General features: G+C 37.9%; 1 protein-coding gene across 4 annotated transcripts in view; it reads left to right on the forward strand.

Moving 5' to 3' along the window:
- G3BP1 (G3BP stress granule assembly factor 1) overlaps positions 1-25,898 on the forward strand; it is a 59,223-nt gene that overhangs the window by 22,130 nt on the left and 11,195 nt on the right. For all 4 annotated transcript variants that reach the window (XM_037801344.1, XM_037801343.1, XM_037801345.1 and 1 more), the window contains exons 3-10: positions 3,900-3,981; positions 4,465-4,638; positions 19,558-19,648; positions 20,571-20,664; positions 21,761-21,962; positions 23,385-23,486; positions 23,745-23,856; positions 24,050-24,178. In XM_037801344.1, coding sequence (XP_037657272.1) covers positions 3,900-3,981; positions 4,465-4,638; positions 19,558-19,648; positions 20,571-20,664; positions 21,761-21,962; positions 23,385-23,486; positions 23,745-23,856; positions 24,050-24,178 — 986 coding nt within the window. The remainder of the gene's footprint in view (positions 1-3,899; positions 3,982-4,464; positions 4,639-19,557; positions 19,649-20,570; positions 20,665-21,760; positions 21,963-23,384; positions 23,487-23,744; positions 23,857-24,049; positions 24,179-25,898) is intronic.

Here is a 25,898-nt window from a genome sequence, read left to right on the forward strand (position 1 = left end):
ATACCTTCAGGCAAAAGTTGCTAGAGTTAATGAAAGGAATGTTAAAAACATAGAAGCAAACAATAAAACTAAACAAATAGCAGATCAACATTCCTTGAGGAGGAAGAGAGAAGAGAGTTTTTTCCTGGAGGTGAAACAACTGCACACACAAAAAAGGGCAATCTCAAAAAATTCCATATAGACAGGGCAAGAATCAGAAAAATAAAAGCTAAAAAATTCTAATCAGTTAAACAAGCTATGCTAGAGGTCTAGAATAAGATGAACTGAATGTCAAAGAACAGTTAGAGAACAAAGCTAACCAACAAGAAAACTCTAGGCAAAAGAGAGAAAATGACTTCCAAGATAAACTGATCAAGAAAATCAGATGCCTAGACTCCAGTAAAAAATCACAAGTTATACTAGGGATGGTCTCTTGTTGACAAACCCTCTCAATTCCTGTTTATCTGTGAGTATTTTGAACTCTCCCTCATTTTGAAGGACAGTTTTGCTGGGCGAAGAATTCTTGGGTGACAGTTTTTCTCTTTCAGTACCTTAAATATATGATACCACTGTCCTCTCGCCTCCATGGTTTCTGATGCAAAATCGGCACTTAGTCTTATTGAGGATCCTTTGAATGTGACAATTTGCTTTTCTCTCACTGCTTTCAGGATGCTCTCTTTCTTTGTCATTTGACATTCTGATTAATTTGTGTCTCAGAGTAGGTATATTAGGATTTATTCTATTTAGAGTACATTGTGCTTCTTTGACGTGTAAATTTACGTCTTTCAAAAGAGTTGGGAAATTTTTGGCCATTATTTCCTCAAATACCCTTTCTGCCCCTTTTTGCTTCTTTTCTCCCGGGACACCCATGATGTGTATGTCTGTGTGCTTTGTGCTGTCATTTAGTTTCCTGATGCCCTGGTCAATTTTTTTTCACGTTTTTCTGTTTTGTCTGTGAGATTTCAATTGTCCTCTCTTCTATTTTGCTGATTCCTCTCCCTGTTCAAATCTGCTGATGTATGCCTGTAGTGTATTTTTAATCTCATCTGTTGTGCCTTTCATTCCCATAACTTCTGTTATTTTTCTCTTCATACTTTCACATTCTTCTTTATGCTCACCCAGTGTCTTAATATCCTCTATCTTTTTATCCTTCTCCCCTTTGAATTGATTTAGATTTATTTGAGCATCTTTGATTAGTTGTTCCAAGTTCTGTGTATCCTCTGAAATTTTAATTTGTTCCTTTGAGTAGACCATATCTTCCTGTTTCTTAGTATTGCTTATGATTTTTTGCTGATGTCTAGGCATCTGATTATCTTTATGAGTTTACTCTGAAGGTCACCTCCTCTCTGCCCTAGATTTTTATTGTTGATGGGCTTTGTGTTGAGGCTCTTCTTTGACACATGGTTCAACTTATTCTAGACCTTTAGAATTGCTTGTGTTTCACTGATCACGGTTTTCCAACTCTTCTTCACCTGATTCTTGTCCTGAGTATGCAGTACAGTTTTTAAGATTGCACTGTTTGTGCAATTGTTTCACCACCAAGGGAAAGTTTTCCTTCTTTTGTTCCTTCTTCAGGAATCTTGACCTGTTCTGTTTTTGTTTTGCCTCTATAATTTTTTTTTCACTTTCCTTTCATTTCCTCTAGCTGCTTTTGCTTGGAGGGCACTGTTGGAGGAGTGCTGCTCTGGAGAGGAATTTCTCAAGTTAGTATTTCCCAGCCAAAACAGGGTCGGTGACCCAGGAAGGGAGCGTGGTCGCTCTGTCTGGGGTGGACTGAAAGAGTGGCTCAGAGCTGGGATCCAGCAGTCTAAACTCATGGATCAAGAGCCACGATCAGTACTCAGTCTTGTCCCCTCTATCTTTGGGGAAGAGGGCTTCCAAGTCCTTCTTTATCCTGAGGAGCCAGCTAGGAACCACACTCCAGGTAGCTAGCCTTGAGAGTGGGGGATGGGTGCTGGTGGTTGCCGCTGAGTGATTTCCTCAGTTTTTTAACCACAGTGTCTCAGCCTCTTTGCCCCGCTCCTCCCTGGATGCTGTACAATGCTCCCCTGGTCTCTGGAGCTCCAGAAGAGTTGTTTCAGACAGTTTCTGCCCTTCTGCAAGCTGTTTTTGGGGAGTGAGTAGGAGTTCCCTACTCTGCCATCTTCCCTGGAAGTCATACAAATACCATATTAATTTTAGTGGCCCCAAAGTTTTTTATTGTATAGTGATACAGCATATTTTAATTCACTAATGACAGATATGTAGGTTGCTTCCATTATTTCCTCTATTACAAGTAATGCTGCATTGTACAAAGCTTTATTTATATGGACTTGTCAGGATAATTCATGGAAGTTACAAAATGTGTAATTTCTGGATCAGAACTATTTTTTACTTTGGCCATATTGCATATTGGGGACCATGTACTTATTAGGTGAAAAGAAAATTTATAAATTCTTTTTTTTTTTTTTTTTTTTTTTTGTCACTCTGTCTCTGTGTGATTTTTTTTTTTTTTTTTAAATTCAGTTTTATTGAAATATATTCACAAACCATACAGTCATCCATGGTATACAATCAACTGTTCACAGTATGATCATATAGTTATGCGTTCATCACCACAATCTATTTCTGAACATTTTCCTTACATCAGAAAGAATCAGAATAAGAATAAAAAATAAAAGTGAAAAGAGAATACCCAAACCATCCCCCCATCCCACCCTATTTGATATAAATTCTTTTTGAGTACAGTATTTGGTCTTGCTCTGAAAATGGAAAATATCTTGTATTTTTTTAAGGCTTTATAATAATTTCCAGAAAACACTTTTACATTTGTTTCGTCTGTGTAACCTTACAAAAACCTTTTAGTAAGGCATTGCAGAAGAGTTAACTTCATTTTACGGATAAAGAAACTCCGAGATTAAAAATTTGTTGGTATTCATATGGCTTTTAAGTGGTTGAATAAATGTAGAGTTTTATTCTTTGCCTTTAGAAGTTAGATCAATTTGGAAATTTAAAAGGAGCAAGAGTTGAAAAACTACCAAATGAAATAATGTATTTCTTGTCAATATTGTTATTCATTGATCTGAGACTTCTTTTTTTGCATTTTATCATCTGCAGTTGAGGTGCACCTTAGATATAATGAAAAATGGCTTAGCCAGCAGTTAACTGAATCTGGCTGACTTGCAGCCTTTCAATAGCTTTAAATAGAAAGACCGACTCAGGTTTCTTGTGTACCAGTTTTCTTTTGAGTGAGGTAGAATCTGGATTAAAAAAACATGTATGGTCTCATTTGAGAAAAAATGTTTCTGTGGAGGACAGATAACAAAAAGCCCTAATAGTGCTTATCCTTAAGTTGGGTAATTTGTATGCATTGTGTGTATGCTGATTTCCCGATCAAATATTGTTTTAATCAGAAGAAAATAATTGAGAATAGTGATGAATTAAAACTAAGGGGGGAATTAAGCTATTACTGCACCTGCATAAATGCAGAAATTGTTAAAACTACTCCATGAGTTACTGGGTTTTTAATGGGAACTGCTCACATGCGTTCTCAGATACAAAAGAATTCTGCATCTGTATGGAGAATATAGATGTCCCTCATGTACGTTTTTTTTCCTGAGTGAAAAAGGATCTTTTGTTTTACTTGAAGTGGTCTTCAAGTACAGGATGTTTTCCGACATAAGGTCATTCCATCCTGAAACTTAGATATTGTGACTCTTAATAGGTGTTTGGCCCCATTGACCAAATTCATTCCCATTCTGCAAATGTTGACTTAAGTGCTAGTAGGGGATGGGTAGATTATGGAATACAAAGATGAAAAAGGAAACACATTTCTGTCTTCAGGAGTTTACCAGTAAGTCAGATAGTACCAAGCATGAAAAATAGATACCTGGTCTTATGATACTTGAAGATGACAAGTAAATTATCTTCTTGTTTTACAGATTTTATGGAAAAAACTCTTCTTATGTACATGGGGGATTGGATTCAAATGGAAAACCAGCAGATGCGGTCTATGGACAGAAAGTTAGTATGCTAAACTTTATTTAGGCCATTAAGCAGCTAGACAATAACCCATAAAATGAGATGAGTGCCTGCTTTTAATAGATTTGCTGATACTTAAAAATCACATTTTCAATTTCTTTGTGGAATTTTAGGTAAGCAATTACTATTTGGTTAAGATAAAATGATATATGTTGAAAAGCTTGTGTGATGCCAGTTACTCTCATTTTGCATAATATATTTTGAAGCTTTTGTTAGGAGATAACTGGTTTTAGCTTGGAATTATCGATTCCAAAAAGTTTCTTAAGTGTATTAATTCAGGTGAATTAGTTTAAAAAGTTCAAGTGTAGTCACTGGGAATGGAGTATACTAGGACATATTGAAGTAGGGTTTCTGTAATTTGTAATTTAAGCATGCAAATTCTCTTTACCTGTGTTGTGTTTGAAGAATTTTTTTGTTGGAGTTTATATAAATTTTAAGGTAGTAACTCTTGCCTTGATTCCTTAGGAAATCCATAGGAAAGTGATGTCACAGAACTTCACCAACTGTCACACTAAGATTCGCCATGTTGATGCTCATGCCACTCTAAATGATGGCGTGGTGGTCCAGGTGATGGGACTGCTCTCTAATAACAACCAGGCTTTGAGGAGATTCATGCAAACTTTTGTCCTTGCTCCTGAGGTATGTGTGGGGATGATAGTTTGTGCTATAATACTCAAATACGGGAAGAAAGAATCATTGAAAGGTCATGCCTGTCTTGTTTTTGTTGTTGTTCACATACTCATTCAGTACCCATTTTATTCTCATATAGTATGCCTTCTACCCATACCCAACCTCACCATATATGTATATATTTTTAAATTCAGTTTTATTGAGATATATTCACATACCATACAATCATCCACAGTGTACAGTTGTTCACAGTACCATCATATAGTTGTGCATTCATTACCACAATCAATTCCTAAACATTTTCATTGCTCCAACAAAAAGATAAAAATAAGAATAAAAATAGAATTATAAAAGACCACCCAAAACATTCCATACCCTATCCCACCCACCCTGTTTTTCATTTAATTTTTTCCTCCATTTTCCTACTCATCTGTCTATACATTGGATAAAGGGAGCAAGGTTTTCACAATCACAGTCACACCGTGTAAGCTACATATTTATACAATTGTCTTCAAGAATCAAGGCTCCGGGGTTGCAGTTTGACAGTTTCAGGTATTTCCTTCTAGCTATTTCAATACACTAAAGACTACAACGGGTTATCTATATAGCTCATAAGAATACCCTCCAGAATGACCTCTCAACTTCATTTGAAATCTCTCAGCCACTGAAATTTTATTGTTTCATTTTGCTTCCCCCTTTTGGTCGAGATTTTCTCAATCCCACAATGCCAGGTCCAGGACCATCCCCAAGTGTCACGTCCCGCATTGCCAGGGAGATTTACACTCCTGGGAGTCATGTCCCATGTAGGAGGAAGGGCAGTGGGTTTATCTGCCGAGTGTGCTTATAGAGAGAGGCCACATCTGAGTAACAAAAGAGATTCTCTGTGGGAGACTGTTAGGCACAATTATAAGTAGGCTTAGCCTCTCCTTTACAGTAACAAGCTTCATAAGGGCAAGCCCCAAGATTGAGGGCTTGGCCTACCAAATTGGTAGTCCTCAGTGGTTGCAGAAACATCAGTAATATACTCAAGTGGGGAAGTTTAATATTTCCACATTTTCCCCAGTTCCTCAGGGTTGCCCTGCAAATACGTTTTTATTCTCTGCCCAGATTATTTTGGGATGTATCAGAATTTCATACTAACTTGTACAAACCTTGAAGACCTCACTTCCTATTTAAAGTTCCATGTAACTATGGTGTTTGAATAAACTGACCATACAAGTTAAATTATTTAGTGTGCTACAGAAAATACAGATCCTGCACCAAACAAACATCTCTTCCCTTGGTCTCACATAGAAGTTGAAATTTTTAACACAGTCAATATTGTCCTTTACCCTTTGGCTTGATTTGCCTTAGTCTTAACCAGATCCACTTCATTCATATCTCTAATTGAAGTCTGATCTCTTTTTCAGCTTTTTTAATAGTTGCTGTATGAGGTAATACATTCATAGCTGCTGAACTCTAGCACTGAGTCTCAGGTGTCACACAGATACCCAAAGTTCCAGAGACCAACCAGGTTATACACAAATAGTTCAGCATCTCAGAATTTAGAGATAACCATTACAACTCAGGAATAGACATGACTGCTGTAAGAGCTTACAATCTTGGGACCTTTACAATAAGCCTTCACCTGATAACCTGTGCTTTTTTTTTCTTTTTTTTTTCATTTTTATTGAGATTGTTCAGATACCATACAATTATCCAAAGATCCAAAGTGTGCAATCACTTGCCCCTGGGTACCCTCATACAGCTATGCATCCATCACACTTAATTTTTGTTCAATTTTTAGAAACTTTTCATTACTCCAGACAAGAAATAAAGTGAAAGATGAAAAAAGAAAAAAAGAAAAGGAAACTCTAAACCTCCCCTATCCCTAACCAACCCCCCTCAATTGTTGACTCCTAGTATTGATATAGTATGTTTGTTACTGTTTATGAAAAAATGTTGAAATACTACTAACTGTAGTATATAGTTTGCAATAGGTATATAGTTCTTCCCTATATGCCCCCCTATTATTAACTTCTAATTGTATTGTCATACATTTGTTCTGGTTCATGAAGTGATTTCTAGTATTCGTACAGTTGATCATGGACATTGCCCACCATAGGATTCAGTTTTATACATTCCCATCTTTTGACCTCCAACCTTCCTTCTGGTGACATATATGACTCTGAGCTTCCCCTTTCCACCTCATTCACACACCATTCGGCGCTGTTAGTTATTCTCACATCTTGCTACCAACACCCCTGTTCATTTCCAAACATTTAAGTTCGTCCTAATTGAACATTCTGCTCATACTAAGCAAGAGCATCTACATTTCTTCCACAAGGCAGGAGGGAGAGTCAAAGAAGGTAGAGAGGCAAAAGAAAGAGGAAACAAAAAAAATGACAGCTAGGAAGCAGCAAAAGGAAAAATAACCTTAAATCAAAGTAGAATAAAGAATCAGACAATACCACCAATGTCAAGTGTCTAATGTGCCTCTCCTATCCCCCCCTTACCTGCATTCACCTTGGTATATCACCTTTGTTACATTAAAGGAAGCATAATACAATGATTCTATTAGTTACAGTCTCTAGTTTATGCTGATTGCATCCCTCCCCCAGTGCCTCCCCATTTTTAACACCTTGCAAGGTTGACATTTGCTTGTTCTCCCTCGTAAAAGAACATATTTGTACATTTTATCACAATTGTTGAATACTCTAGATTTCACCAAGTTACACAGTCCCAGTCGTTATCTTTCCTCCTTTCTTGTGGTGTCTCACATGCTCCGCACCTTCCTCTCTCAAACGTATTCATAGTTACCTTTGTTCAGTGTACTTACATTGTTGTGCTACCATCACCCAAAATTGTGTTCCAAACCACACACTCCTGTCTTCTATCACCCTGTAGTGCTCCCTTTAGTATTTCCTGTAGGGCAGGTGTCTTGTTCACAAAGTCTCTCATTGTCTGTTTGTCAGAAAATATTTTGAGCTCTCCCTCATATTTGAAGGACAGCTTTGCTGGATACAGGATTCTTGGTTGGTGGTTTTTCTCTTTCAGTATCTTAAATATATCACACCACTTCCTTCTTGCCTCCATGGTTTCTGCTGAGAGATCCACACAGTCTTATTAAGCTTCCTTTGTATGTAATGGATCGCTTTTCTCTTGCTGCTTTCAGGATTCTCTCTTTGTCTTTGACATTTGATAATCTGATTATTAAGTGTCTTGGCGTAGGCCTCTTCATGTCTCTTCTGTTTGGAGTACGCTGCGCTTCTTGGATCTGTAATTTTATGTCTTTCATAAGAGATGGGAAATTTTCATTGATTATTTCCTCTATTATTGCTTCTGCCCCCTTTCCCTTCTCTTCTCCTTCTGGGACACCAATGATACGTACATTATTGTACTTTGTTTCATCCTTGAGTTCCCGGAGAGGTTGCTCATATTTTTTCATTCTTTTCTCCATCTGCTCCTTTGCGTGTAGGCTTTCAGGTGTTTTGTTCTCCAGTTCCTGAGTGTTTTCTTTTGCCTCTTGAGATCTGCTGTTGTGTGTTTCCATTGTGTCTTTCGTCTCTTGTGTTGTGCCTTTCATTTCCATAGATTCTACTAGTAAGTTTTTTGAACTTTTGATTTCTGCCGTATACATGGCCAGTGCTTCCTTTACAGCCTCTATCTCTTTTGCAATATCTTCTCTAAACTTTTTGAATTGATTTAGCATTAGTTGTTTAAATTCCTGTATCTCAGTTGAAGTGTACGTTTGTTCCTTTGACTGGGCCATAACTTTGTTTTTCTTAGTGTAGGTTGTAATTTTCTGTTGTCTAGGCATGGTTTCCTTGGTTATCCAAATCAGGTTTTCCCAGACCAGAACAGGCTCAGGTCCCAGAGGGAAGAAATATTCAGTATCTGGTTTCCCTGCAGGTGTGTCTTAGAAAATTGCTCCACCCTTTGATGCCTCAGGTCACTGTGCTTTTCTGCCCAGCAGGTGATGCCTGTTAGCCTATAATTCTTGACTGGTGTGAGGAGGTATGGCCGTGTTCCCCCAGGCTGTGGGGTCTGGTTCCGAATGGAAAGGGCCCCACCCCTTTCCTTCTAGAGAAGACAGACCCCTCAGGTGGAGGTCATTAGCATTTCAATGGTCTCACTCTCTGCTTGTGCTGTCTCCACCCTTCCCCAAGTCACAGCACTGGAAACTGAAAATGGCTGGGGCTTTCTCCTCTGAGCCAAAAAAGAAACAGATAGTCCCCTTCAGACCCAGTCCAAGGCAACCCTCCGGCTCTCCCAGGTCAGTCATCACCCAAAGCCTCTGTCTGTTTTTTGGGGCTGTGTACTTGTAGTGAGCAGTTCACACTCACTACTTAAAACCCCAGTTGGAGCTCAGCTGAGCTGTATTCGCTTGCTGGGAGAGAGCTTCTCTCTGGCACCACGAGGCTTTGCAGCTCGGGCTATGGGGGAGGGGTCTCCCGACCTGGTTCCGCAGGTTTTACTTACAGATTTTATGCTGTGTTCTCGGGCATTCCTCCCAATTCAGGTTGGTGTATGATGAATGGATGGTCTCGTTTGTCCCCCCGCAGTTATTCTGGATTATTTACTAGTTGTTTCTGGTTTTTTGTAGTTGTTCCAGGGGGACTACTTAGCTTCCACTCCTCTCTATGCTGCCATCTTGCCCGAGAATCTAACCTGTGCTTTTAAGATTCCATTCTCAGAGTTTACACATTATAGTTAGTCCATATTACTGAGGCATTATAATGTTTATCTTTTCATTTATGGAGTACTTCGCTCAAAATGCTGTACTCAGGATCATGTGTGTCTTTTAAAACACTTTTATTTTGAAATTTCAAACTTTTGCAGAAAAGCTGCAAGAATAGTACAGGTAACTCCTATGTACTCCTGGCCTAGGGCCACTGTTAATACTTGCTCACATGTTTATAATTCTTTATTGTTTTTTCTTCTAAACTTTTTGAAAATGACTTGGAAATCTCACGCCCAATCATCCTCAGATACTTTAATGGACATTTCCTAAGGAATTCCCTTTTATAACCGTAGTACAGTTGTTAAATTCAGGTATTATTGATATAGTACAGTCCATAGTTAAATATTGATAAATGTCCCAGTAATGTCCTTTATATTAATTTTTAATTTCCTGGTTTGAGATTCAATCTGGGATTACACATTGCATTTTTAGCAATTATGTCTCTTTAGTGTTTTTTAACCATCAATAGTTCATTTGTTTTTTATTTTTATTTTTTTAATCTTCATTTTATTGAGATATATTCATATACCACAGTCATACAAATCGTACATTCGATTGTTCACAGTACCATTACATAGTTGTACATTCATCACCTAAATCAATCCTTGACACCTTCATTAGCACACACACAAAAATAACAAAAATAATAATTAAAGTGAAAAAGAGCAATTGAAGTAAAAAAGAACACTGGGTACCTTTGTCTGTCTGTTTGTTTGTTTCCTTCCCCTATTTTTATTTTTATTTTTATTTTTATTTTTATTTTTTTAATCATCATTTTATTGAGATATATTCACATACCACGCAGTCATACAAAACAAATTGTACTTTCGATTGTTTACAGTACCATTACATAGTGGTACATTCATCACCCAAATCAATCCCTGACACCTTCATTAGCACACACACAAAAATAACAAGAATAATAATTAAGGTGAAAAAGAGCAATTGAAGTAAAAAAGAACACTGGGTACCTTTGTCTGTTTGTTTGTTTGTTACCTTCCCCTATTTTTATAGTCATCCATCCATAAACTAGAGAAAGTGGAGTGTGGTCCTTATGGCTTTCCCAATCCCATTGTCACCCCTCATAAGCTACATTTTTATACAACTGTCTTCGAGATTCATGGGTTCTGGGTTGTAGTTTGATAGTTTCAGGTATCCACCACCAGCTACCCCAATTCTTTAGAACCTAAAAAGGGTTGTCTAAATTGTGCGTAAAAGTGCCCACCAGAGCGATCTCTCAGCTCCTTTTGGAATCTCTCTGCCACTGAAGCTTATTTCATTTCCTTTCACATCCCCCTTTTGGTCAAGAAGATGTTCTCCGTCCCACAATGCCAGGTCTGCATTCCTCCCCGGGAGTCATATTCCACGTTGCCAGGGAGATTCACTCCCCTGGTGTCTGATCCCACGTAGGGGGGAGGGCATCGATTTCACCTTTCAAGTTGGCTTAGCTAGAGAGAGAGGGCCACATCTCAGCAACAAAGAGGCATTCGGGAGGAGGCTCTTAGGCACAATTATAGGGAGGCCTGGCTTCTCCATTGCAGCAACCATCCTCCCAAGTGTAAAACCTATGGTAGAGGGCTCAACCCATCAAACCACTAGTCCCCTATGTCTGTGGTCATGTTAGCAACCATGGAGGTGGGGTAGGCGAATACCCCTGCATTCTCCACAGGCTCCTCAAGGGGGCACTACATCTTTTTTTCCTTGTTTTTTTTTGTTTGTTTTTTTTTAACCTTCCATTCTTTTTTAAATCAATTGTATGAAAAAAAAATATATATATACAATAAAAGAACATTTCAAAGAGACCATAACAAGGGAGTAAGAAAAAGACAACTAACCTAAGATAACTGCTTAACTTCCAACATGTTCCTACTTTACCCCAAGAAAGTTACCTAATATAGCAACATTTCTGTGAACTTGTTCCTACTATATCCATCAGAAATTAACAGACCATAGTCATTCCTGGGCATCCCCAGAACATTAGATAGCTTATCTGTTCTTCTTGGATTATTGTTCCCCCTTCCTTAATTGCTCTCTATTGCTAGTTCCCCTACATTCTACATTATAAACCATTTGTTTTACATTTTTCAAAGTTCACATTAGTGGTAGCATATAATATTTCTCTTTCTGTGCCTGGCTTATTTCGCTCAGCATTATGTCTTCAAGGTTCATCCATGTTGTCATATGTTTCACGAGGTCATTCCTTCTTACTGCCGTGTAGTATTCCATCGTGTGTATATACCACATTTTATTTATCCACTCATGTGTTGAAGGACATTTGGGTTGTTTCCATCACTTGGCAATTGTGAATAATGCTGCTATGAACATTGGTGTGCAGATATCTGTTCGTGTCACTGCTTTCCGACCTTCCGGGTATATACCGAGAAGGGCAATCGATGGATCGAATGGTAACTCTATATCTAGTTTTCTAAGGAACTGCCAGACTGACTTCCAGAGTGGCTGAACCATTATACAGTCCCACCAACAATGAATAAGAGTTCCAATTTCTCCACATCCCCTCCAGCATTTGTAGTTTCCTGTTTGTTTAATGGCAGCCATTCTAATAGGTGTGAGATGGTATCTCATTGTGGTCTTAATTTGCATCTCTCTAATAGGTAGTGAAGCTGAACATTTTTTCATGTGTTTCTTGGCCATTTGTATTTCCTCTTCAGAGAACTGTCTTTTCATATCTTTTGCCCATTTTATAATTGGGCCGACTGTACTATTGTCATTGAGTTGTAGGATTTCTTTATATATGCAAGATATCAGTCTTTTGTCAGATACATGGTTTCCAAAAATTTTTTCCCATTGAGTTGGCTGCCTCTTTACCTTTTTGAGAAATTCCTTTGAGGTGCAGAAACTTCTAAGCTTGAGGAGTTCACATTTATCTATTTTTTCTTTTGTTGCTTGTGCTTTGGGTGTAAAGTCTAGGAAGTGGCCGCCTAATACAAGGTCTTGAAGATGTTTTCCTACATTATCTTCTAGGAGTTTTATGGTACTTTCTTATATATTGAGATCTTTGGTCCATTTTCAGTTAATTTTTGTGTAGGGGGTGAGGTAGGGGTCCTCTTTCATTCTTTTGGATATGGATATCCAACTCTCCCAGCCCCATTTGTTGAAAAGACCATTATGTCTCAGTTCAGTGACTTTGGGGGCCTTATCAAAGATCAGTCGGCCATAGATCTGAGGGTCTATCTCTGAATTCTCAATTCGATTCCATTGATCTATATGTCTATCTTTGTGCCAGTACCATGCTGTTTTGGCAACTGTGGCTTTATAATAAGCTTCAAAGTCAGGGAGTGTAAGTCCTCCCACTTCGTTTTTCTTTTTTAGAGTGTCTTTAGCAATTCGAGGCATCTTCCCTTTCCAAATAAATTTGACAACTAGCTTTTCCAAGTCTGCAAAGTAGGTTGTTGGAATTTTGATTGGGATTGCATTTAATCTGTAGATGAGTTTGGGTAGAATTGACATCCTAATGACATTTAGCCTTCCTATCCATGAACATGGAATATTTTTCCATCTTTTAAGGTCCCCTTCTATTTCTTTTAGTAGAGTTATGTAGTTTTCTTTGTATAGGTCTTTTACGTCTTTGGTTAAGTTTATTCCTTGGTACTTGATTTTTTTAGTTGCTATTGAAAATGGTATCTTTTTCTTGAGTGTCTCTTCAGTTTGTTCATTTCTAGCATATAGAAACATTACTGACTTATGTGCATTAATCTTGTATCCTGCTACTTTGCTAAATTTGTTTATTAGCTCTAGTAGCTGTATCGTCGATTTCTTAGGGTTTTCTAGATATAAGATCATATCATCTACAAACAATGACAGTTTTACTTCTTCTTTTCCAATTTGGATGCCTTTTATTTCTTTGTCTTGCCGGATTGCCCTGGCTAGCACTTCCAGCACAATGTTGAATAACAGTGGTGACAGCGGGCATCCTTGTCTTGTTCCTGATCTTAGAGGGAAGGCTTTCGGTCTCTCACCATTGAGTACTATGCTGGCTGTGGGTTTTTCATATATGCTCTTTATTATGTTGAGGAAGTTTCCTTCAATTCCTACCTTTTGAAGTGTTTTTATCAAAAAGGGATGTTGGATTTTGTCAAATGCTTTTTCAGCATCTATTGAGATGATCAATTGATTTTTCCCTTTTGACTTGTTAATGTGTTGTAATACATTGATTGATTTTCTTATGTTGAACCATCCTTGCATGCCTGGAATGAACCCCACTTGGTCGTGGTGTATGATTTTTTTAATGTGTCTTTGGATTCGATTTGCAAGTATTTTGTTGAGGATTTTTGCATCTATATTCATTAGGGAGATTGGCCGGTAGTTTTCCTTTTTTGTAGCATCTTTGCCTAGTTTTGGTATTAAATTGATGTTAGCTTCATAAAATGAGTTAGGTAGTGTTCCATTTTCTTCAATGTTTTGAAAGAGTTTGAGTAAGATTTGTGTCAGTTCTTTCTGGAAAGTTTGGTAGAATTCCCCTGTGAAGCCGTCTGGCCCTGGGCATTTATTTGTGGGAAGATTTTTGATGATTGATTGGATCTCTTTGCTTGTGATGGGTTGGCTGAGGTCTTCTATTTCTTCTCTGGTCAGTCTAGGTTGTTCATATGTTTCCAGGAAATTGTCCATTTCTTCTACATTATCCAGTTTGTTGCCATACAGTTGTTCATAATATCCTAATTTTTTTAATTTCTTCAGGATCTGCAGTTATGTCACCTTTTTCATTCATTATTTTGTTTATATGGGTCTTCTCTCTTTTTGATTTTGTCGGTCTAGCTAGGGGCTTGTCGATCTTGTTGATCTTCTCAAAGACCCAACTTTTGGTGATATTTATCCTCTCTATTGTTTTTTTGTTCTCTGTGTCATTTATTTCTGCTTTAATCTTTGTCATTTCTTTTCTTGTACTTGGTTTAGGATTGGTTTGCTGTTCATTTTCTAGCTTCTTCAGTTGATCTATTAGTTCTTTGATTTTGGCTCTTTCTTCCTTTTTAATATATGCGTTTAGTGCTATAAATTTCCCCCTTAGCACTGCTTTTGCTGCATCCCATAGGTTTTGGTATGTTGTGTTCTCATTTTCATTCGTCTCTACATATTTAGCAATTTCTCTTGCTGTTTCTTCTTTAACCCACTGATTGTTTAGGATTGTGTTGTTTAACCTCCAGGTATTTGTGAATTTTCTAAGTCTCTGATGGTTATTGACTTCTAATTGTATTCCATTGTGGTCAGAGAATGTGCTTTGAATAATTTCAATCTTTTTAAATTTATTGAGGCTTGTTTTATGTCCCAGCATATGATCTATTCTGGAGAAAGTTCAATGAGCACTAGAAAAGTATGTGTATCCTGGTGATTTGGTATGTAATGTCCTGTATATGTTTAGGTTGTTTAGGTTTTCAATTTCCTTATTGGTCTTCTGTCTGGTTGATCTATCTATAGGAGAGAGTGATGTGTTGAAGTCTCCCACAATTATTGTGGAAACATCAATTGCTTCCTTTAGTTTTGCCAGTGTTTCTCTCATGTATTTTGTGGCACCTTGATTGGGTGCAGAGACATTTACGATTGTTATTTCTTCTTGTTGAATTGCCCCTTTTATTAGTATGTAGTGGCCTTCTTTGTCTCTCAAAACATCCTTGCATTTGAAGTCTATTTTAACTGAGATTAATATTGCTACACCTGCTTTCTTTTGGGTGTAGCTTGCATGAAATATTTTTTTCCATCCTTTCACTTTCAGTTTCTTTGTGTCCCTGTGTCTAAGATGAGTCTCTTGTATGCAACATATTGATGGTTCATTTTTTTTGATCCATTCTGCGAATCTATATCTTTTAATTGGGGAGTTTAATCCATTTACATTCAACGTTATAACCGTGAAGGCATTTCTTCAATCGGCCATCTTATCCTTTGGTTTATGTTTGCCATATTTTTCCCTCTCTCTATTAATATCCTTTATTGTACCCATACCGAATCTCTTTAGTACTGAACCTTTCTCCAAGTCTCTCTGTCCTGTCTTTGTTTCTCTGTCTGTAGGGCTCCCTTTAGTATCTCCAGTAGGGCAGGTCTCTTGTTAGCAAATTCTCTCAGCATTTGTTTGTCTGTGAAAAATTTAAGCTCTCCCTAAAATTTGAAGGAGAGCTTTGCTGGATAAAGTATTCTTGGCTGGAAATTTTTCTCACTCAGAATTTTAAAAATATCGTGCCACTGCCTTCTTGCCTCCATGGTGGCTGCTGAGCAGTCACTACTTAGTCTTATGCTGTTTCCTTTGTATGTGGTGAATTGCTTTTCTCTTGCTGCTTTCAGAACTTGCTCCTTCTCTACTGTGTTTGACAGTGTGATCAGTATATGTCTCGGAGTGGGTTTATTTGGATTTATTCAATTTGGAGTTCGCTGAGCATTTATGATTTGTGTATTTATGTTATTTAGAAGATTTGGGAACAATTTCACAACAATTCCCGAACAATTTCCTTGAATACTCTTCCTAGACCTTTACCCTTTTCTTCGCCTTCTGGGACACCAATGAGTCTTATATTTGGACGTTTCATATTATCTATCATATCCCTGAGGTCCATTTCGATTTTTTCAATTTTTTTCCCCATTCTTTCTTTTCTGCTTTCATTTTCCATTCTGTCATCTTCCAGGTCACTGATTCGTTGTTCAACTTCCTCTAGTCTTGTACTATGAGTGTCCAGAATCTTTTTAATTTGGTCAACAGTTTCTTTAATTTCCATAAGATCATCCATTTTTTTATTTAGTCTTGCAATGTCTTCTTTATGCTCTTCTAGGTTCTTCTTGATTTCCTTTGTATCCCGTACTATGGTCTCATTGTTCATCTTTAGTTCTTTGAGTAGCTGCTCTAGGTGCTGTGTCTCTTCTGGTCTTGATTTGGGTGCTTGGGCTTGGGTTATCCATATCGTCTGGTTTTTTCATATGCTTTATAATTTTCTGTTGTTTTTGGACTCGTGGCATTTGCTGAACTTGATAGGGTTCTTTTAGGATTTGTAGACCAATTGAAGTCCTTATCTCTAATTTATCAGATCTACAGCTTCGTGGAGTACACTTTCTCTAACTAACCAGCAGGTGGCGTCCACGAGCCACCTGTTCTCCACAAGCTAGTTCTCCCCTGCTTAGCCTTTTTGGTGGGTGGGGGAGTGAGTCTTGTGGGGTCCAATTGGTGTACCAAGCTTGCGTGTGTAGTTGGTGTTGGCTGCCCTGTATGTGTGGCATGTTTCTGGGCAGTCAGGGAGGGGAGGTGGCCCTAACAATCCAATCTCCCTGGTGATCCTAGAGTTTTAAAGCTGCTGCAATAGTCTATTCCTTCAGTTCAGTCCTGCCACAGTTTGTCTCTGCTACTGACCCACAAGTCCTTGGTATTGGCGTATGGCTCCTGAGATTTGCAAGTGGGCCCCTCTTCCAGGCTGTGCCCCCCGGGTCCTCTGTTGAGGGATGACTGTGCTATGTGACAAGTGAGTGCTGTCCCCCCAGGGCGGTTCTGGGCTGCTGGGCTGTGTAGGGAGGCTCCCAGTCTGCTGAAATGATGGCTGAATGGGGCTTTGTTAATTCACACTGCTCCACCTTCCCAACTCTGGGACAATCAGCTGAGGTTGCAGGGAAGGCTAATGTCCACGCCCAGTTTTGTGGTGTTTGCCTGTTATTTGAAGCACTTCCGTCACACTGGGTTGTCTGAGGCAGCTCTGGGCTATGTGGCTGGCGATGGGCAGGAGTGTTTCCTGTCCACCAGGATGATGGCTGTGAGCGGACACCCCCCTTTTCTTGGGAAGTTGTGGTGTTTAGTGAATTTTCTCAGCCACTGGATTATTGCCTTTTGTCTCAGAGCTCTCTTAGTTTTGCTCTTGACTTGACCTGCCCAAATTGCAAGTCTTTGAAGCTTTCTGTATTGGGCTTCTTAGAGTAATTGTTTTAGAAAAAGAAAAAAGGATTAAAAAAAAAAAAAAAAAAAAGGGCCCTTCTTAGAGATCTAATGGGCCATTGAAATGCTAAGAGACAAAGCTGCCAGGGCCATTGAAATGGTAAGAGACAAAGCAGCCAGAGCCATTAAGGAAAGGTCCACAGGGCAGAGAGATCAGCTTTTCTTCAGGATTTGCATATGCGCCTCAGGGCCTGGGCTCTGCCCTTCCCCTTTCTATGTTCACCAGAACTCCAAAAATCCTCCGCTTTAGTTTGGAGTTTTTCGTGTTGTTTTTTTTCTATGCCTGTGTCCTCTCTGCTGGGCTGGCTGCTCTCAGATTCTCTGGTGTCTGGTCTCAGTCTGTCTGTGGTTGGAGTTTGGATCAGTAGAATGAGTTTCCGATAAAGGCTGCCACTGCAGTTCTCCCTTCTCCTTCCCGGAGCTGACAGCCCCTCCTCCCGCGGGACTGAGCCTGGCAGGGAGGGGCGCGGGTCCCCTGGCCGCAAAAACTTACAGATTTCGCTGATCTCAGCAGTTCTGCGTTTTCATGAGTGTTGTATGAAGTATGCCCAAAGTCAGATTGCTCTGTGGTGTCCAGTCCATGCAGTTCCTGGCTTTCTACCTACTTTCCTGGAGGAGTAACTAAAACATACAGCTCACCAGTCTGCCATCTTGCCCCTGTTAGTTATCTTTACAATAATTTGCTACCGTCACCTCTATCCATTTCCAAACATTTATAATCAACCTTGTTAAAAATTCTGTACAAATTAAGCATTGGCTTGCCATTGTCTTATCCTGTTTCTATCTCCTGGTAACCTGCATTCTAGATTTTAGCTGCAAGAGTTTGCTTGTTATTATTAGTTCGTATTAGTGAGACCATACAGTATTTGTCCTTTTGTGTCTGGCTTGTATTTTATTGACATTTTACTGTAAAGAACTTTCTTATTTATTACCACCATTGCTTTTTAGTTTATTGAATAGATTGTGATACATTACTGATTATTTTGATGTGTAAAATATCCAACATCTGGCCAATGTGAACCCCTTCAGGCTGGCTTCAGTGTCTTTTTGTCATGTCCTTGTTTGTCTTTGAGCTCTTTGACACAAGGTGTTCTGGGCTCATCTTGTACTGTCTCTACTTCACTTCTGGAATCTGCCATTTCTTGAAAAAAACCTTGGTTCTGTTATTCGTTATGCTTACCTTGATAGGACCATAGGCTTATGATGAACAATTGGATTTGTATTGATTCATAAACTGGTCTAGAGTTAAAAGGGTCAGGAGGCCTACCTGCTAAACACATACCAGTGGCTTAGTATGGACTTGCTGAATAAAAGTCCTGTTGTTTTCTCTAGCATTAATCTTCTGTTTAAGACCTTTCTGTTCAAAATATTGAATCCTGTCTTTTTACTATTTGAATGTAAAGTAACTTGATTGTCTGTTTGAAACATTACACAAAGTCATTTTGGTTAATTTAGAGGGAGTTTTGATTAGAGGAAGACTTAGATTTTCTGCATTGTGAAACTTGATGAACTTTAAAGTATGCAAAGAATTACATGCTGTATAATGATCAGCTCTTATAGGTTTAATTATAGGTCCTTTTTTCTTTAAAGGGAAGGATCTAACGTCATCTTAGTATAATGCATTGTTTAAACTGTTTCATTTAATATTCATAGCTTTGTAGTATATATTGATATCCCTTTTTTTTTCAGATCAGGAAACTGAGCTTCAGAAATTTAATAGCTAGTAAATGACGTAGTTGGATTTGAACTCAGATGTGTCTTGTACCTAACATGATTGAGCATTTTCTCCTGCACCACCCATGTGTGCTTGTTATCAATGTCTTAGTTACAGATTTAGGGAATTTGAAATATCTGCTGAGATAGGAAATGATTGTTAATGATTTGAGGTTTGGGCTGTCGCATCTTACGTACTTGGAGATTTAACAATTGTTGAATATCATTCTGGTGGTGAAGATAAATGTTTTGAACATACAAAATATGTTTGTGTGTAGTCTTTTTACAACCATACTGTGGCACAGGGTTTTTCAGCCTTAGCCCTATTGACCTTTTTGGTCAGATAGTTCTTGCAGGGAGCTGTCCTATGCTTTGTAGGATGTTTAGCAGCATCCCTGGTTTCTATTTGCCAGTAGCCTGCCTATTCCCCCCAACTTGTGAAAATTGAACTATCTTCAGACATTGACAGTTGTCCCCTGGTGGGCAGAATTGCCCATGATTTAGAACCACTGGTTTATAGTGATTTGACCTTTTAAAAGTCTGCTGAATAAATGAAAACTTTTTGTTGGCATTGCAGGGCTCTGTTGCAAATAAGTTCTATGTTCACAATGATATCTTCAGATACCAAGATGAGGTCTTTGGTGGCTTTGTCACTGAGCCTCAAGAGGGTAAGTAGTGAAAAGAACACTGTAAGTTCCTTGTACACATTTTTTTTTTTTTTTTTAAACATCATCAGACTGCCCCTAAGAATCTGGGTTTCTTGAATGTTTTGTTACACTGTTTATTCACTAATTTTTAATTGTCATATTTGTGAAGGGCTTGAGGTTTTACCCTACTTGCAAGGCTATGCCACAGTTTCATGGATATGGTAGAAGGCACCAGATTCCTGAGTCAAAAATGGACATGTTATTACTCACATCAATTAAAGTGGCATTTTTGCCCCAGTTCTCACAGGATGCCATAGAGAAGTCCAAATAATACCTAATAAAGCAGTGGGTTGCATTATATGAGTCGATGGAACCCTGGGTGGATGGAACCTTCCAGGGCTATTTGCTATACAAATGTTCTTGAATAGATAGTCTGAAACAAAGAGTAGCTCTTGCCTAATTGTAAGATGTACAGAAACACAGAGACCCATGAAGAATTGTCTCGCAATATTAATAATAGTTATTATTTGATGAAGTATTTAGCAGAGACTGTCCTAAGTACTGTATATTTATTGTGTGGTACCATAGACTTAATAGATAGGTACTTTAGGTACTGTTGTCACCATTTAATAGATAAAGTTGCTGAGCTGCAGGAAAGTGTAATTTGTCCAATATCATATAACTAGTTAAGTGATGGGGCCCGGATTGGGTTACTGACGACAGGGCTTTAGAATCCATGTTCTTAACCAGAATACTACAGTTACCTTAATTCAGTCTTTAATACTTATGCCATGACTTCACCACATTGCCTTGTTTTTATTACTTTTATGTGTTTGGGTTTTTGTGGTTTTGTTGTCTTTTTGATCATAGTGAACGTTGCGAAATTGAATATATTTGTGAATTAAGTAAGCACAAGGTACTTTACACTGCTTTCCCTGTTTAGAGTCTGAGGAAGAAGTGGAGGAACCTGAAGAAAGACAGCAGACGCCGGAGGTGGTACCTGATGATCCTGGAACTTTCTATGATCAGACTGTCAGGTAAGGAAAAAAGGGGTCTTGGATTGTCTACTCTTTTCTCTTTGTTGGAGGACAGTCATATATTCTCAGAATTATCTCAGAAAATAATGATAATTTCCCAGAAACAAGATTTTGCTCCTGATATCTCTGAGCTAACAAAAATATATAACTTGTTGAGCAACAGATTGTACCATAGAGGCTATTTAAATAGTATCTATCGTTGTGTTTTAGTTTATCTTAGTGATAAAAGAAAAATAGTATTGATTGGATTTCTGTGCTTGGGGAATAGAAAATGTATAAAGACTAGACTTAATTTTATTTAATTATATTCCAGGCAATAAATTGATAGAAATTTATATGCATTAAGTACAATAAAGAATTTCATTAATTACGTCAGGCTGTAAGTGAGAGATTGTATCTTAGGTTGTTTTTTTTTTTTTCCCCCTATTGGAATAGAAATGAGTATATACTATTACTACATGACATCCTTAATGTTTATATGCAACTCTTGAAAGATATTTTCAGCATTGTTTCTCAAGGTGTGGTTATGGACTACCCATATCACTCATCTGGGTTGCTGGTTGAAAATGAAGATTCACCTACCACAGACCTACTGAATTAGAATTTTGGGGAGTGGGGGTTCAGGGAGGACATCTGCAATCTTAAGCAACCCCAGTGTTTTATGAGGAAGTTTAAGAACCATTGTCTCAGAACTACTGACTCTTTTTGAAGACCATTGACTCATAACTACTGTCTTTTTCCCTCAAATTCTTTGTATATTTTTATTATAAGTTTTTTTTGTGTGTGGTGTTTGTATGGTGGGTAAATCATAATAATTTTGAGATTCCAGCAATGGTTTGGTTCATTTTGGTAATTTGGTTCCTATAATTATCAGAATTTTAGCAAAATAATCTCATTCCATTTGAGATTAGCACATTGAGTCATTTTTTAGAACATTGCTTGATTTAATACTCAGATATATGAGTATAATTGTTAGATCTTTTTTGGAGAGAGTGAGCTACATTTGGGTCCAGGTCGCCACAGTTAATAAACAGATGTGAATTTCTTGCTAAATCAGCAGAGACAGAATGAAATTTCTCAAATTTTTCTGTAAAAGCAATGACTTGGAAGAACATTTAGAGGAACCTGTTGCCGAACCAGAGCCCGATCCTGAACCAGAACCAGAACAAGAACCCGTATCTGAAATCCAAGAGGAAAAGTGTGAACCAGTATTAGAAGAAACTGCTCCTGAGGATGCTCAGAAGAATTCTTCTCCAGCACCTACAGACATAGCTCAGACTGTACAGGAAGATTTGAGGGTATGAAACATATGTCTTCATTTTTATATTATTTCTAGTTTATTGTTTAGTTGAATTTTCTAGGTACATTTTTATATTGGTAGTTCAGGGAAATTTCTTGCATGTTAAGCCATGCTTCAGACAAGCAGTAAGGTGTATATTGCCTTATAAAATCCAAAGTAACTTTTTCTTCCCCAAGGAAATTTGGATACCTCTTAGACAAGAAATTTTACATGCTATTTTATCACCATATCAGGAGGGCTTTGTGTTTTTAATATTTTATCAATTAAATTCAAATTATTACATGCTTGTTAAAACAAACAATACAAATGCATATCGTCTTCTGTAAAAAAAAATGAATAAACAAAATGGCAGAACACAGGCTTTTTCCTGCCTTTTTCTATGAAATCTAATTGAAGATAATTTCACAGTAGACATGCAAACAAATTGCTGAAGTATATCTACTTTTCCTGAGTCACATTAGGTCATTGTGATAATTGAACTCATAGTACCTTTACATTTGATGCTCTAGGTAGGGCTATTTTTTAGTGCTGTATTTATGGGGACAGGGTTCTTATATGGTTGTTTAGTCAGTTAATTCAAGTGGCTGTTATGTGCTAGGCATTGTCCTAAGTATGGGGACTAATTGGTAAAACAAAGGGTTTTTGCTCTTGAAAAGCTAATAGAATAGTTGAGTAGGAAGAGAGATTCATTTACTGTTGTGTTAAGTGCCAGTAATAAATGATAGTTGTCTTGAGAACATATAATGAGGTATCTAACTTACTCCTGATATCCAGGAGAGGCTTACCTTCAATTAACAGGACAGAAAAGAGTGTGTGAGATGGGAAAAAAGGCTCAGAAGAGAAACCTGTGTGATTGAGTGAGAATTGAGAGGGAGATAGAGTCATAGAGGTGAGGCAAAGGTAGGTGGAGGCTAGATCATTGTGGGCTATCAATATTACAGAATTTGGTATTTATTCCAAAGGAAGTAAGAGGCCATTAAAGGGTATGACTGTTTAAAAATTTGTCCTGTGAAGAGGGTGACTAGCTTCCAGGTGGAAAAGTGGTTTGGCTGGGTCAAGGATGAATGAGCAGATATGCAGCTGTTATATTGGTCTTGGTGAGATATAATGATGGCTTGGATTAGGTTGGTGGCAGTGGAGATGGAGAGGAACTAATCTAGAGGTAGAATAACAGAAACTGGTGATTTTGATATGGATTGAAGAAGATGTTCAAGATGATTCTGAATTTGGTGTAATTGGGCTGATGTTTGTACTGTGGATGGGGGAGTTCATAGAAGTAAGAGCTGGTTTTAGAAAGAGAGTATTTTCTTTGATGCACAAATTTAAAATTGGCTCAGAGTAGCTTCCTTGACCTTAAGTCTCATATGTGACTGATAACTTTGACATGGCAAAATCATGTAATGTTGGTATTGTTCTTTAGACATTTTCTTGGGCATCTGTGACCAGTAAGAACCTTCCACCCAGTGGAGCTGTTCCAGTTACTGGAATACCACCTCATGTTGTTAAAATACCAGCTTCGCAGGTAAGTGTCTCATTAAATTTGAACATTAGGCAAATTTACTTGCATTTCATGTAATGTGGTTTCACAGAGATTTAGAGAATGTGGGACTTGGTATATAGGGCAAAGGAGAAGGATAATAGAGGGTGACTTTTATGACTTCTTGCAGTAAGTAGACTTGTCCTTTTCTGGTTTAAACCTTATTATTAGCTGATAAAGTTCACAAGGAAAAAGGTAAGCCTGCTTTGTTTTTACACAGAAGTTAACTTATAAATTTTTCAGCCCCGTCCCGAGTCTAAGCCTGAATCTCAGATTCCACCACAGAGGCCTCAGAGGGATCAAAGAGTGCGAGAACAACGAATAAATATTCCTCCACAGAGGGGACCTAGACCAAGTAAGAGCTCATAAGTGTGATTTCCCTAGTTTGAGGGATATTGAGGTGAATTTGTTTTTTGGGGAGATGGGTTGATGTTTGTCTACTTAATTTTTTTTTTTTCTTATTATGCTAGAGAGAAAATTATTGAGTGGAACAGTTACTGAAAGGTGTCTTCTTTTTCTCTTTCCTTGCTGTTTTGTTTCCTTTTAAGTCCGTGAGGCCGGAGAGCAAGGGGATGTTGAACCCCGAAGAATTGTGAGACACCCTGACAGTCACCAGCTCTTCATTGGCAACCTGCCTCATGAGGTGGACAAATCAGAACTTAAAGATTTCTTTCAAAGTAGGTCATTGATTGTTTATAAGTAGGTTATCTAGTGTACTGTTTCTAAGAGAAATAGAAGGGGACCCACATATTTAATTTTAAGCTTTCTAATAGTCATGTAAAAAAAGTAAAACAACTGGAGAATTTAATTTTTTAACCATTTTTTTTTATTGTCAAATATATCATATACAAAGAAGTGATAATTTTCCAAGTGCAGTTTAACAAGTAGTTAGAGCACAAATTTCAAAGAATATTTTAGGTTGCAGTTCCAGTTTGTTATTTCCTTATTTTGAAATACAACATATATCCAAAAGGTTTTATTTTTCAAAGTATGATTTAACAACTAGATACATAGGAAATTTCTGAAGTTGTTATGAGTTATAGTGCCATAGTTTCAGTTATTTCCTTACTGTGAAATCTAATATGCAAAAAACTATAGCTTTCATATTAAAATTTACCAAGTAGCTATGGAACAGATTTCAAAGGATGCAATGTGGTACAGTTCCACCATTTCAGTTCTTTCCTTCTAGCTGTTCTAATACCCTATCAACTAAGAAAAAGAAAATTATACAAAGATTCAGTATTCATAATCCTTTGTTAAATTTCATCTTGTCTGTTGCTACCCCTTCCTCTAGTTTAATCACTCTCCCGATATTTAGGGATGTCTAGGCAGTGACCACCCTAACCTGTTCATGTTGAAATGGGGTATCAACTTTATGAGCATAGGGGACAGACACATCTAGTTGATGTTCTTGAAGATGCTCTTGCTTCTGGGTTTTGGGATTTAGCTTGGCATAGGAGCACTCTAAAGGATTTAAGTTTCTGAAGAATAAACTTAGTGAGTGAAACTTCTATAGAGTCTCAGATAGGACCCAGGTATTCTTTAAGGATTTCAGGACTGCTGTTGACTTGGGCTTATATTGTGGTTATTTGGCATATCTAGGTGAAGCTTGCATAGGAGTAACCTCCAGGACAGCCTCTTGAATCGATTTGAATTCTCTTAGCTACTAAAACCTTACTTTGTTGCCTTTCTTTTTCCCTTTTGGTCAAAAACGTATTCTCAATCCCTCAATGCCAGGGTCAGGCACATTCCCGGAATCCATGTCCCACATCGCCAGGAAGGCTCATTCTTCTTGGGGATTCTTTCCCTCATTGGGGGGAGGGTGATGAATTAATTTCAACAGTTCAACTTAGAGAAAGTCCACATTTGAACAACAAAAGGTTCTCTGGAGTTGATTCCTAGGCATAATTATAGGTGGGCTTAGCTTCCCCTTTACAACCGTAAATTTCACACGAGCAAGCCTCAATAGTGAAGACTTGACTTATGAAGTAGGGCATTCCTAAGTTCACACAGCATATGCTCTATGCAGGATAATCCATCCATATCTCACAGTATCATCCTTAGTTGTACAGTCCTCATCACTCTCCATTTTAAACAATTCTCATGACCCAAAACATCTCGTAGCTCTTGTCAGCCCTTAATTTGTCCCTAGATTTGTGTAATACTAGTATGGCGTTCCTATTAATTATAGTCCCTACTATGCAATATGTAGCTTTTTCCCATATATCTTTCTGTTGTCAACTCTCAACTCTCTGCTAGTGTCATACCTTAGAAGTATATCATGCAAGCACTGATCTGTATTTGTGATGCTGCTGTGTGGGAAACATGCCTTTAAACAACTCTTTCAATCCTATTTGCCTTCAGTACAGATCTGATGCTTATAATCATATTAACAGT

Source organism: Choloepus didactylus, chromosome 13 (genome assembly GCF_015220235.1).
Source record: "Choloepus didactylus isolate mChoDid1 chromosome 13, mChoDid1.pri, whole genome shotgun sequence".
Classification (NCBI taxonomy): Eukaryota; Metazoa; Chordata; class Mammalia; order Pilosa; family Megalonychidae; genus Choloepus; species Choloepus didactylus.